Below are 15,273 nucleotides of genomic sequence, written 5' to 3'. Positions count from 1 at the left end.
ACTACAGCTGCCATGGTTCCATCTGCTGCCAAATCAACTACCAGACATCTAAAACACTTCACTTCCTCCAGTTTTTCTCCATTCAAACTTACCTCCCAATTGACTTATCCCCCAACCCTACTGTACCTAAGAACCTTGCTCTTATTCACATTTACTCTCAGATTTCTTCTTTCACACAATTTACCAAACTCAGTCACCAGCTTCTGCAGTTTCTCACACAAATCAGCCACCAACGCTATATCATCAGCGAACAACAACTGTCTCGCTTCCCAAGCTCTCTCATCCCCAACAGACTGCATACTTGCCCCTCTTTCCAAAACTCTTGCATTCACCTCCCTAACAACCACATCCATAAACAAATTAAACAACCATGGAGACACCACGCACCCCTGCAGCAAACCAATATTCACTGAGGACCAATCGCTTTCCTCTCTTCCTATACGTACACATGCCTTACATTCTAAATAGAAACTTTTCACTCCTTCTAACAACTTGCCTCCCACACCATATATTCTTAATACCTTCCACAGAGCATCTCTATCAACTCTATCATATGCCTTCTCCAGATCCATAAATGCTACAAACAAATCCATTTGTTTTTCTAAGTATTTCTCACATACATTCTTTAAAGCAAATACCTAATCCACACATCCTCTACCACTTCTGAAACCACACTGCTATTCCCCAGTCTGATGCTCTGTACATGCCCTCACCCTCTCAATCAATACCCTCCCATATAATTTCCCAGGAATACTCAACAAACTTATACCTCTGTAATTTGAGCACTCACTTTTATCCCCTTTGCCTTTGTACAATGGCACTATGCAAGCATTCCGCCACTCCTCATGCATCTCACCATTTTTTTTTTTTTTTTTTTGCTTTGTCTCTGTCTCCCGTGTTTGCGAGGTAGCGCAAGGAAACAGACGAAAGAAATGGCCCAACCCACCCCCATACACATGTATAACCATACGTCCACACACGCAAAATATACATACCTACACAGCTTTCCATGGTTTACCCCCAGACGCTTCACATGCCCTGATTCAATCCACTGACAGCACGTCAACCCCAGTATACCACATCGATCCAATTCACTCTATTCCTTGCCCTCCTTTCACCCTCCTGCTTGTTCAGGCCCTGATCACACAAAATCTTTTTCACTCCATCTTTCCACCTCCAATTTGGTCTCCCACTTCTCCTCGTTCCCTCCACCTCCGACACATATATCCTCTTGGTTAATCTTTCCTCACTCATTCTCTCCATGTGCCCAAACCATTTCAAAACACCCTCTTCTGCTCTCTCAACCACGCTCTTTTTATTTCCACACATCTCTCTTACCTTTACGTTACTTACTCGATCAAACCTCCTCACACCACACATTGTCCTCAAACATCTCATTTCCAGCAGATCCACCCTCCTGCGCACAACTCTATCCATAGCCCACACCTTGCAACCATACAACATTGTTGGAACCACTATTCCTTCAAACATACCCATTTTTGCTTTCCGAGATAATGTTCTCGACTTTCACACATTCTTCAAGGCTCCCAGAATTTTCGCCCTCTCCCCAACCCTATGATCCACTTCCGCTTCCATGGTTCCATCCGCTGCCAGATCCACTCCCAGATATCTAAAACACTTCACTTCCTCCAGTTTTTCTCCATTCAAACTTACCTCCCAATTGACTTGACACTCAACCCTACTGTACCTAATAACCTTGCTCTTATTCACATTTACTCTTAACTTTCTTCTTCACACACTTTACCAAACTCAGTCACCAGCTTCTGCAGTTTCTCACATGAATCAGCCACCAGCGCTGTATCATCAGCGAACAACAACTGACTCACTTCCCAAGCTCTCTCATCCCCAACAGACTTCATACTTGCCCCTCTTTCCAAAACACTTGCATTCACCTCCCTAACAACCCCATCCATAAACAAATTAAACAACCATGGAGACATCACACACCCCTGCCGCAAACCTACATTCACTGAGAACCAATCACTTTCCTCTCTTCCTACACGTACACATGCCTTACATCATCGATAAAAACTTTTCACTGCTTCTAACAACTTTCCTCCCACACCATATATTCTTAATACCTTCCACAGAGCATCTCTATCAACTCTATCATATGCCTTCTCCAGATCCATAAATGCTACATACAAATCCATTTGCTTTTCTAAGTATTTCTCACATACATTCTTCAAAGCAAACACCTGATCCACACATCCTCTACCACTTCTGAAACCACACTGCTCTTCCCCAATCTGATGCTCTGTACATGCCTTCACCCTCTCAATCAATACCCTCCCATATAATTTACCAGGAATACTCAACAAACTTATACCTCTGTAATTTGAGCACTCACTCTTATCCCCTTTGCCTTTGTACAATGGCACTATGCAAGCATTCCGCCAATCCTCAGGCACCTCACCATGAGTCATACATACATCAAATAACCTTACCAACCAGTCAATAATACAGTCACCCCCTTTTTTAATAAATTCCACTGCAATACCATCCAAACCTGCTGCCTTGCCGGCTTTCATCTTCCGCAAAGCTTTTACTACCTCTTCTCTGTTTACCAAATCATTTTCCCTAACCCTCTCACTTTGCACACCACCTCGACCAAAACACCCTATATCTGCCACTCTATCATCAAACACATTCAACAAACCTTCAAAATACTCACTCCATCTCCTTCTCACATCACCACTACTTGTTATCACCTCCCCATTTGCGCCCTTCACTGAAGTTCCCATTTCCTCCCTTGTCTTACGCACTTTATTTACCTCCTTCCAAAACATCTTTTTATTCTCTCTAAAATTTAATGATACTCTCTCACCATGAGTCATACATACATTAAATAACCTTGTCAACCAGTCAACAATACGGTCACCCCCATTTTTAATAAATCCCACTGCAATACCATCCAAAAGCGCTGCCTTGCTAGCTTTCATTTTCTGCAAAACATTTACTACCTCTTCTCTGTTTACCAAATCATTCCCCCTAACCCATTCTCCCTAACCCTCTCACTTTGCACATCACTTCAACCAAAACACCCTATATCTGCCATTCTATAATCAAACACATTCAACAAACCTTCAAAATACTCACTCCATCTCACATCACCATTACTTGTTATCACCTCCCCATTAGCCCCCTTAACTGATGTTCCCATTTGTTCCCTTGTATTACGCACTTTATTTACCTCCTTCCAAAACATCTTTTTATACTCCCTAAAATTAATGATACTCTCTCACCCCAACTCTCATTTGCCCTCTGTTTCACCTCTTCCACCCTTCTCTTGACCTGCCTCTTTCTTTTACACATCTACCACTCATTTGCATTATTTCCTTGCAAAAATCATCGAAATGCCTCTCTCTTCTATTTCACTAATAATCTTACTTCTTCATCCCACTACTCACTGCCCTTTCTAATCTGCCCACCTCCAACACTTCTAATGCCACAAGCATCTTTTGCGCAAGCCATCACTGCTTCCCTAAATACATCCCATTCCTCCCCCACTCCCTTACATCCTTTGTTCTCACCTTTTTCCATTCTGTACTCAATCTATCCTGGTACTTCCTCACACAAGTCTCCTTCCCAAGCTCACTTACTCTCACCAATCTTTTCACCCCAACATTCTCTCTTCTTTTCTGAAAACCTCTACAAATCTTCACCTTTGCCTCCACAAGATAATGATCAGACATCCCTCCAGTTGCACCTCTCAGCACATTAACATCCAAAAGTCTCTCTTTCGCATGCCTATCAATTAACACGCAATCCAATAACGCTCTCTGGCCATCTTTCCTACTTACATACGTATATCTCTCTTTTTAAACCAGGTATTCCCAATCACCCATACACATACCTCTCTTTTTAAACCAGGTATTCCCAATCACCAGGCCTTTTCCAGCACATAAATCTACACGCTCTTCACCATTTCCATTTCCAACACTGATCACCCCATGTACACCAATCATTCCCTCAACTGCCACATTACTCACCTTTGCATTCAAATCACCTATCACTATGACCCGGTCTCTTGCATCAAAACCACTAACACACTCACTCACCTGCTCCCAAAACACTGGCCTCTCATGATCTATCTTCTCATGCCCAGGTGCATATGCACCAATAATCACCCATCTCTCTCCATCAACTTTCAGTTTTACCCATATCAATCTAGAGTGTACTTTCTTACACTGTATCACATACTCCCAACACTCCTGTATCAAGAGTAGTGCTACTCCCTTCCCTTGCTCTTGTCCTCTCACTAACCCCTGACTTTACTCCCAAGACATTCCCAAACAACTGTTCCCGTTTACCCTTGACCTTCATTTCACTCAGAGCCAAAACATCCAGGTTCCTTTCCTCAAACATACTACCTATCTCTCCTTTTTTCTCATCTTGGTTACATCCACACACATTTAGACACCCCAATCTGAGCCTTCAAGGAGGATAAGCACTCCACGTGTGACTCCTTCTTCTGTTTCCCCTTTTAGAAACTTAGAATACAAGGAGGGGAGAGTTTCTATCCCCCAGCTCCCATCACCTTTAGTCTCCTTCTACGACACGTGAGGAATGTGTTGGAAGTATTATTTCTCCCCTATCTCCTATACTTTGTCGCTGTCTCACGTGTTAGCGAAGTAGCGCAAGGAAACAGACGAACGAATAGCCCAACCCACCCACATACATATGCGCATACATACACGCCCACACACGCACATATACATACCTATACATTTCAATGTATACATATATATACATACAGACACATGTACATATATACACAAGTATATAGTTCATACTTGCTGCCTTCATTCATTCCTGTCGCCACCCCACCACACATAAAATGACAACCCCCTCCCTCCGCATGCGCATGAGGAAGCGCTAGGAAAAGACAACAAAGGCCACATTCCATCACACTCAGTCTCTAGCTGACATGTAAAATGCACTAAAACCACAGCTCCCTTTCCACATTCTGGCCCAAAAAAACTTTCCATGGTTTACCCCCAGATGCTTCACATGCCCTGCTTCAGTCCACTGACAGCATGTCAACCCCATTATACCACATCATTCGAATTCACTCTATTCCTTGCACGCCTTTCACCATCCTGCATGTTCAGGCCCCGATCGCACAAAATCTTTTTCACCCCATCCTTCCATGTCTAATTTCGTCTCCCACTTCCCCTCGTTCCCTCCACCTCTGACACATATATCCTCTTAGTCAATCTTTCCTCACTCAATCTCTCCATGTGACCAAACCATTTCAAAACACCCTCTTCTGCTCTGTCAACCACACTCTATTTATTACAACACATCTCACTTACCCTTTCATTACTTACTTGATCAAACCACCTCACACCACATATTTTCATCAAATATCTCATTTCCAACACATCCACCCTCCTCCACACACCTCTATCTATAGCCCATGCCTTGCAACCACATAACATTGTCGGAACCACTATTCCATCAAAAATATCCATTTTTGCTTTAAGAGATAATGATTTTGCCTCCCACACATTTCAAAACGCTCCCAGAACTTTCGCCCCCTCCCCCACCCAATGACTTACTTCCACTTCCATGGTTCCATCCACTGCTAAATCCAGTTTTTCTCCATTAAAACTTGCCTCCCAATTGACTTGACCCTCAACCCTACTGTACCTAATAACCTTGCTCTTATTCACATTTACTCTCATCTTCCTTCTTTCACACACTTTATCAAACTCAGTCACCACCTTCTGCAGTTTCTCACCCAAATCAGCCGCCAGCACTGTATCATTAGCGAACAACAACTGACTCATCCCAATTTCTCTCATCCACAACAGACTACATACTTGCCCCTCTTTCCAAAACTCTTGCATTCACCTCCCTAACAACCACATCCATAAACAAATTAAACAACCATGGAGACATCACACACCCCTGCCACAACCAACATTCACTGAGAACCAATCACTTTCCTCTATTACTACTCACACACATGCTTTACATCCTCGATAAAAACTTTTCACTGCTTCTAACAACTTGCCTCCCATACCATATATTCTTAATGCCATCCACACAGCATCTCTAACAACTCTATCATATGCCTTCTCCAGATCCATAAATGCTACACACAAATCCATTTGCTTTTCTAAGTATTTCTCACATACATTCTTCAAACAAACACCTGATCCACACATCCTCTACCACTTCTGAAACCACACTGCTATTCCCCAGTCTGATGCTCTGTACATGCCTTCACCCTCTCAATCAATACCCTCCCATATAATTTACCAGGAATACTCAACAAACTTATACCTCTGTAATTTGAACTCTCACTTTTATCCCCTTGGCCTTTGTACAATGGCACTATGCAAGCATACCGCCAATCCTCACACACCTCACCATGAGTCATACATACATTAAATAACCTTACCAACCAGTCAACAATACAGTCACCCCCTTTTTTAATAAATTCCACTGCAATACCATCCAAACGTGCTGCCTTGCCGGCTTTCATCTTCCGCAAAGCTTTTACTACCTCTTCTCTGTTTACCAAATCATTTTCCCCAACCCTCTCACTTTGCACACCACCTCGACCAACACACCCTATATCTGCCATTCTATCATCAAACACATTCAACAAACCCTCAAAATACTCACTCCATCTCCTTCTCACATCACCACTACTTGTTATCACCTCCCCATTAGCGCCCTTCACTGAAGTTCCCATTTGCTCCCTTGTCTTACGCACTTTATTTACCTCCTTCCAGAACATCTTTTTATTCTCCCTAAAATTTAATGATACTCTCTCACCCCAACTCTCATTTGCCCTCTTTTTCACCTCTTGCACCTTTCTCTTGACCTCCTGGGAGCAGCTGAATGAGTGTGTTAGTGGTTTTGATGCACGCAACCGGGTTATAGTGATGGGTGATTTGACTGCAAAGGTGAGTAATGTGGCAGTTGAGGGAATAATTGGTATACATGGGGTGTTCAGTGTTGTAAATGGAAATGGTGAAGAGCTTGTAGATTTATGTGCTGAAAAAGGACTGGTGATTGGGAATACCTGGTTTAAAAAGCGAGATATACATAAGTATACGTATGTAAGTAGGAGAGATGGCCAGAGAGCGTTATTGGATTACGTGTTAATTAACAGGCGTGCGAAAGAGAGACTTTTGGATGTAAATGTGCTGAGAGGTGCAACTGGAGGGATGTCTGATCATTATCTTGTGGAGGCTAAGGTGAAGATTTGTATGGGTTTTCAGAAAAGAACAGTGAATGTTGGGGTGAAGAGGGTGGTGAGAGTAAGTGAGCTTGGGAAGGAGACTTGTGTGAGGAAGTACCAGGAGAGACTGAGTACAGAATGGAAAAAGGTGAGAACAATGGAAGTAAGGGGAGTGGGGGAGGAATGGGATGTATTTAGGGAATCAGTGATGGATTGCGCAAAAGATGCTTGTGGCATGAGAAGCTAGGACGCTTCGTCTCTTCGATGTATATCAACTGACTGTTATATTTCTCTCTTGTGTCTCCCCTGATGATGTGATTATTACACAAAAGTGCACTTGGGAACTTTTCGTGTTTCATTTTCCCCATGGACTCATAGGAATATCTTGATCATGCGCAAAATTGTGATCCTTTCCAACATATATATATGTGTATATGAGTGGATGGGTCGTTCTTTGTCCGTTTCCAGGTGCCACCTCGCTGATGCAGGAAACGGTGATCAAGCATCATAAAATATAATGAATATAAGTATGTGTGTGGATCAGGGTGGTAAAAAAACACTGAATGGAGCAGGAGTTTTTCTCAATTAGATTTTTGACATAAAGCCTTGTTCACACAGATTAACAACATGAAGCAGGAAGCAGCCACCTGATTATGCATTCTTAAGGCCCAGTGACCATAGATATCTCACATGTACCCATATTTTCTTGCTTCCAGTTGAGAATTTGGGCTTTCTCTTCCTTGAGACACAGGTGGAAGAAATAGCGCCTAAAAGAGAAATTCCCAAAATGAAATGGCAATCAGGAGGAGTAAAGAACATCCTACCCTTGAGATAACCTGAGCACAGTGAGGGAAGTTGCTGGTGCTCACTCCATTAAAAACACTAGTCTCAGTGACTAGATGTAAGATGATTTCACCTTGAGAGCATCATATGAATGTACTCATAATAAATCTCAGCCATGTATCACCTTTTGAAATACTTGGGGGCAGACAAGGCTTTTTGTAGACACTGCATATTGAAAATCTTAAATGACCAATCAACAACGAACCTACCCTCTTTCTTAAGAAATTCATTAGCAATACCATCCAATCCAGCCACTTTGCTGTACCTCATCTTACATGATGCTTTCACCACCACTTCTCTTTTCATCAAACACAATTCCATGACTCTCTCACTTCCCATAACACCACATCCAAAACATCCCTTATCTGCCACTCTACCATCCAACACCTTTAACAACCCTTCAAAATACTCTCTCCATCTTCTCTTTGCCTCATCTCTGCTTGTTACCCCTACCCCATTTGCTGCCTTCACTGATGTTCCCAACTGTTCTCTTATTTTTCTCACACCTTCAAACTTCTTCCAAATCATCTTATTCTTCTGAAGTTTGTTGATACTCGCTCACCCCAACTCTTGCCTGCTCTCTTTTTCAGTCCTTATGCCTTCCTTATGAGCTCCTGTCACTTTCACTTGTACACCTCACAAGCAAACTTTCTCATTCCAACACTCACTACCTTTTCTCATCCCTCCACCTCTCATCTGCTATTATCATGGTTAGATGGATCACACTGAGTGGGGAAAGCTAAAGCTTTCTCACTACAAATGCTGATGGTTGAAAGGTCCTTACCTTGATTTTCCTAGAAAACATCCTAGACAATCTCACATGCTCGTGGAGAAGACCACAAAAAAGAAAAATGGACAAATATCTGAAAGAAATATCGAGATTTATAAAATTAACTCATTAGGAAGCATGCATACACTAAATTCTGAATAGCAACTTACATTATAGAAGGCAATATTAGGCAGAATTCGATTCATAAAGCTGTTGTACATGGAAGCTATCAGAAATCTCGGGGCTGAGTGGACGGCAATCGCAGCTCTCCATATGTACCGCTGGGGAACAAACTCACCAATCGCAGAAGATATTGATGGGAGGTAGTTTGGAACCTGTTTGGACATCAACATTTACTATATGCACTTGTATTTATTTCATTTATCATACTTTGTCGCTGTCTCCCATGTTGTAGCAAGGAAGCGCAAGGAAACAGACGAAAGAATGGCCCAACCCACCACCATACACATGTATATACATACACGTCCACACACGCATATATACATACCCATACATCTCAACGTATACATATATATACACACACAGACATAGACATATATACACATGTACATAATTCATATTGTTTGCCTTTATTCATTCCCATCACCACCCCGCCACACATGAAATGACAACCCCCTCCCTCCGCATGTGCGTGAGGTAGCACTAGGAAAAGACAACAAAGGCCACATTCCTTCACACTCAGTCTCTAGTTTTCATATATAATGCACTGAAACCACAGCTCCCTTTCCAAATCCAGGCCCCATAGAACTTCCCATGGTTTACCCCAGACGCTTCACTTGCCCTGGTTCAATCCACTGACAGCACGTCGACCCCAGTATTCCACATCGTTACAATTCACTCTATTCCTTGCATGCCTTTCTCCCTCCTACATGTTAAGGCCCCGATCACACAAAATCTTTTTCACTCCATCTTTCCACCTCCAATTTGGTCTCCCACTCTTCCTTGTTCCCTCCACCTCTGACACATATATCCTCTTTGTCAATCCTTCCTCACTCATTCTCTTCATGTGACTAAACCATTTCAAAACACCCTCTTCTGCTCTCTCAACCACACCCTTTTTATTACCACACATCCCTCTTACCCTTTCATTATTTACTCGATCAAACCACCTCACACCACATATTGTCCTCAAACATCTAATTTCCAGCACATTCACCCTCCTCCACACAACTCTATCTATAGCCCATGCCTCGCAACCATATAACATTGTTGGAACCACTATTCCTTCAAACATACCCATTTTTACTTTCCAAGATAACATTCTCGGCTTCCACACAGTTTTCATCGCTCCCAGAACTCTCGCCCCCACCCCCACCCTATGATTCACTTCTGCTTCCATGGCTCCATCCATTGCCAAATCCACTCCCAGATATCTAAAACACTTCACTTCATCCAGTTTTTCTCCATTCAAACTTACCTCCCAATTTTGTCCCTCAACATTGCTGTACCTAATAACCTTGCTCTTATTCACATTTACTCTCAACTTTCTTCTTTCACACACTTTACCAAACTCAGTCACCAGCTTCTGCAGTTTCTCACCCGAATCAGCCACCAGCACTGTACCATCAGCAAACAATAACTGAATCACTTCCCAAGCTCTCTCATCCACAACAGACTGCATACTGCAAACTGCACTTATATATGCTTCTATATACATCCAAACAGGCATAGAAGCCAAATGGCACAAACAAAATCCTCTCCAAACATCAAACCAATCATCAGTGCTCAAAACATTTAAAGTATTCCTGAGTTTCTTACAGCAGTCACACTAATATCACAGACATCTCCTGCATCACAAGATATAGAAAAAATCTATTTGGTATAAAAAGAAACAGCCTGCTGGTGGATAAGGTATCCTGAGTGAGGGAAGAGTAAGAGGAACATGGAAAAGGGAATGTTTCCATTCAAAAGACTGCAAAAAATCTGACAATATGTCAGACTACTATGAAGAAGGTCTTATGTGTAGACATAACTAAAGATACTGAGATATAAATGGGAGAATGGAACAAGCAAGAAAAAACTCTCTTGACTATGCAACAGTTAACCCATACCTTATATGCTAGGGGAGAAATATACATGTATCCCACATATTATATGTTATGGAAGATATATGACTAAGTAATCTACTGTAGAATTCAACCTTCAATAATGAATCATTCAACCTAAAAAATATTGAGGCATAAAAAAAAGATAATGTTGCAATGTTTCAAGACCTTACATCTCAAGGACATGGAAAACTTATCAACTTATAGACTTCTTAAAAAAAAAAAAAGAAAAAAAGTCCTTTGAAAGAAAACTTTAAATACACATATATGTTTACATAAGACAAGGGAATCAATGGGAACTTCAGTGAAGGGGGCTAATGGGGAGGTGTTAACAAGTAGTGGTAATGTGAGAAGGAGATGGAGTTAGTATTTTGAAGGTTTGTTGAATGTATTTGATGATAGAGTGGTACATATAGGGTGTCTTGGTCGAGGTGGTGTGCAAAGTGAGAGAGTTAGGGAGAATGATTTGGTAAACAGAGAAAAAGGTAGTAAAAGCTTTGCAGAAGATGAAAGCCGGCAAGGCAGCAGGTTTGGATGGTATTGCAGTGGAACTTATTAAAAAAGGGGGTGACTGTATAGCTGACCAGTTGGTAAGGTTATTTAACGTATGTATGACTCATGGTGAGGTGCCTGAGGATTGGCGGAATGCTTGCATGGTGCCATTGTACAAAGGTAAAGGGGATAAAAGTGAGTGCTCAAATTACAGAGGTATAAGTTTGTTGAGTGAATGTAGTGAATGTAGGTTTGCGGCAGGGGTGTGTGATGTCTCCATGGTTGTTTAATTTGTTTATGGATGGGGTTGTTAGGGAGGTAAATGCAAGAGTCCTGGAAAGAGGGGCAAGTATGAAGTCTGTTGGGGATGAGAGAGCTTGGGAAGTGAGTCAGTTGTTGTTCGCTGATGATACAGCGCTGGTGGCTGATTCATGTGAGAAACTGCAGAAGCTGGTGACTGAGTTTGGTAAAGTGTGTGGAAGAAGAAAGTTAAGAGTAAATGTGAATAAGAGCAAGGTTATTAGGTACAGTAGGGTTGAGGGTCAAGTCAATTGGGAGGTGAGTTTGAATGGAGAAATACTGGAGGAAGTGAAGTGTTTTAGATATCTGGGAGTGGATCTGTCAGCGGATGGAACCATGGAAGCGGAAGTGGATCATAGGGTGGGGGAGGGGGCGAAAATTTTGGGAGCCTTGAAAAATGTGTGGAAGTTGAGAACATTATCTCGGAAAGCAAAAATGGGTATGTTTGAAGGAATAGTGGTTCCAACAATGTTGTATGGTTGCGAGGCGTGGGCTATGGATAGAGTTGTGCGCAGGAGGATGGATGTGCTGGAAATGAGATGTTTGAGGACAATGTGTGGTGTGAGGTGGTTTGATCGAGTAAGTAACGTAAGGGTAAGAGAGATGTGTGGAAATAAAAAGAGCGTGGTTGAGAGAGCAGAAGAGGGTGTTTTGAAATGGTTTGGGCACATGGAGAGAATGAGTGAGGAAAGATTGACCAAGAGGATATATGTGTCGGAGGTGGAGGGAACGAGGAGAAGAGGGAGACCAAATTGGAGGTGGAAAGATGGAGTGAAAAAGATTTTGTGTGATCGGGGCCTGAACATGCAGGAGGGTGAAAGGAGGGCAAGGAATAGAGTGAATTGGAGCGATGTGGTATACAGGGGTTGACGTGCTGTCAGTGGAGCGAATCAAGGCATGTGAAGCGTCTGGGGTAAACCATGGAAAGCTGTGTAGGTATGTATATTTGCGTGTGTGGACGTGTGTATGTACATGTGTATGGGGGGGGGTTGGGCCATTTCTTTCGTCTGTTTCCTTGCGCTACCTCGCAAACGCGGGAGACAGCGACAAAGTATAAAAAAAAAAAAAAAAAAAAAAAAAGTTTGTTGAGTATTCCTGGGAAATTATATGGGAGGGTATTGATTGAGAGGGTGAAGGCATGTACAGAGCATCAGATTGGGGAAGAGCAGTGTGGTTTCAGAAGTGGTAGAGGATGTGTGGATCAGGTGTTTGCTTTGAAGAATGTATGTGAGAAATACTTAGAAAAACAAATGGATTTGTATGTAACATTTATGGATCTGGAGAAGGCATATGATAGAGTTGATAGAGATCCTCTGTGGAAGGTATTAAGTATATATGGTGTGGGAGGCAAGTTGTTAGAAGCAGTGAAAAGTTTCTATTGAGAATGTAAGGCATGTGTACGTGTAGGAAGAGAGGAAAGTCATTGGTTCTCAGTGAATGCAGGTTTGCGGCAGGGGTGTGTGATGTCTCCATGGTTGTTTAATTTGTTTATGGATGGGGTTGTTAGGGAGTTGAATGCAAGAGTTTTGGAAAGAGGGGCAAGTATGCAATCTGTTGGGGATGAGAGAGCTTGGGAAGTGAGTCAGTTGTTGTTTGCTGATGATACAGCACTGGTGGCTGATTTGTGTGAGAAACTGCAGAAGCTGGTGACTGAGTTTGGTAAAGTGTGTGAAAGAAGAAAGCTGAGAGTAAATGTGAATAAGAGCAAGGTTATTAGGTACAGTAGGGCTGGAGAAAAACTGAAGGAAGCGAAGTGTTTTAGATATCTGGGAATGGATCTGGCAGCGGATGGAACCATGGAAGCGAAAGTGAGTCATATGGTGGGGGAGGAAGGCAAAAGTTCTGGGAGTGTTGAGGAATGTGTGGAAGTCGAGAACATTATCTCGGAAAGCAAAAACCGGTATGTTTGAAGGAATAGTGGTTCCAACAATGTTATATGGTTGTGAGGCGTGGGCTATAGATAGAGTTGTGTGGAGGAGGGTGGATGTTCTGGAAATGAGATGTTTGAGGACAATATGTGGTGTGAGGTGGTTTGAGCGAGTAAGTAATAATAGGGTAAGAGATTATTTTTTTTTTTTTTTTTTTTTTTGTCGCTGTCTCCCGCGTTTGCGAGGTAGCGCAAGGAAACAGACGAAAGAAATGGCCCAACCCACCCCCATACACATGCCTTGATTCAATCCACTGACAGCACGTCAACCCCGGTATACCACATCGCTCCAATTCACTCTATTCTTTGCCCTCCTTTCACCCTCCTGCATGTTCAGGCCCCGATCACACAAAATCTTTTTCACTCCATCTTTCCACCTCCAATTTGGTCTCCCTCTTCTCCTCGTTCCCTCCACCTCCGACACATATATCCTCTTGGTCAATCTTTCCTCACTCATTCTCTCCATGTGACCAAACCATTTCAAAACACCCTCTTCTGCTCTCTCAACCACGCTCTTTTTACTTCCACACATCTCTCTTACCCTTACGTTACTTACTCGATCAAACCACCTCACACCACACATTGTCCTCAAACATCTCATTTCCAGCACATCCATCCTCCTGCGCACAACTCTATCCATAGTCCACGCCTCGCAACCATACAACATTCTTGGAACCACTATTCCTTCAAACATACCCATTTTTGCTTTCAGAGATAATGTTCTCGACTTCCACACATTCTTCAAGGCTCCCAGAATTTTCGCCCCCTCCCCCAACCTACGATCCACTTCCGCTTCCATGGTTCCATCCGCTGCCAGATCCACTCCCAGATATCTAAAACACTTCACTTCCTCCAGTTTTTCTCCATTCAAACTCACCTCCCAATTGAATTGACCCTCAACCCTACTGTACCTAATAACCTTGCTCTTATTCACATTTACTCTTAACTTTCTTCTTTCACACACTTTACCAAACTCAGTCACCAGCTTCTGCAGTTTCTCACATGAATCAGCCACCAGCGCTGTATCATCAGTGAACAACAACTGACTCACTTCCCAAGCTCTCTCATCCCCAACAGACTTCATACTTGCCCCTCTTTCCAAGACTCTTGCATTTACCTCCCTAACAACCCCATCCATAAACAAATTAAACAACCATGGAGAGATGTGTGGTAATAAAAAGAGTGTTTCATTCAGTTCCTGTAAGTGTGACTTGTTCAGCCAATGCATATCAGTTTAGGAGAAAGACTGAAAAATTCTATAAAACTTCGAGCTCTGTATAAACCAAATAGCATCACCTTGAACTGCCAGGTCTGTGGCCAAATTTTGAATGCCACAAATATCAAAAGTTTAGGCTGACTGACCAGTTGTTAATTGTGAGGTCTGGCAGACAATCTGTAAGGTGGTCATCTTGAACCTGTTACAAAATGTGGGTGTTAGAAAATACAGATCAAAATCCTTATTTCCGGTTTCATTCCTTATTGGTCCAGACAACTGGTCAAATTGCTCTGCATTGTCCTTGCCTATCATTTGTACAGTGTTAACCTCTAACAGCCCAGTGGGAGCTGAGCTAAAATTTCTTCACAGGTGGCTGAAATTCCTACTCCGCCAAAACCTCGTTTTTTAACATTAGATACACCTACTTGTTTTTTTTTT

The 15,273-nt window shown here is 42.4% G+C and overlaps 1 protein-coding gene across 1 annotated transcript in view; it reads right to left on the bottom strand.

The window, feature by feature from the left end:
• The window catches only part of LOC139753306 (post-GPI attachment to proteins factor 2-like), a 146,807-nt gene that overhangs the window by 107,816 nt on the left and 23,718 nt on the right, over positions 1-15,273 (bottom strand). The window contains exon 3 of the mRNA XM_071669612.1: positions 9,005-9,169. Coding sequence (XP_071525713.1) covers positions 9,005-9,169 — 165 coding nt within the window. The remainder of the gene's footprint in view (positions 1-9,004; positions 9,170-15,273) is intronic.

This window comes from Panulirus ornatus, chromosome 2 (genome assembly GCF_036320965.1).
Source record: "Panulirus ornatus isolate Po-2019 chromosome 2, ASM3632096v1, whole genome shotgun sequence".
Lineage (NCBI taxonomy): Eukaryota > Metazoa > Arthropoda > Malacostraca > Decapoda > Palinuridae > Panulirus > Panulirus ornatus.
The sequence above is the reverse complement of the archived record's forward strand: the minus strand, read 5'-3'. Positions and strand labels throughout refer to the sequence as shown.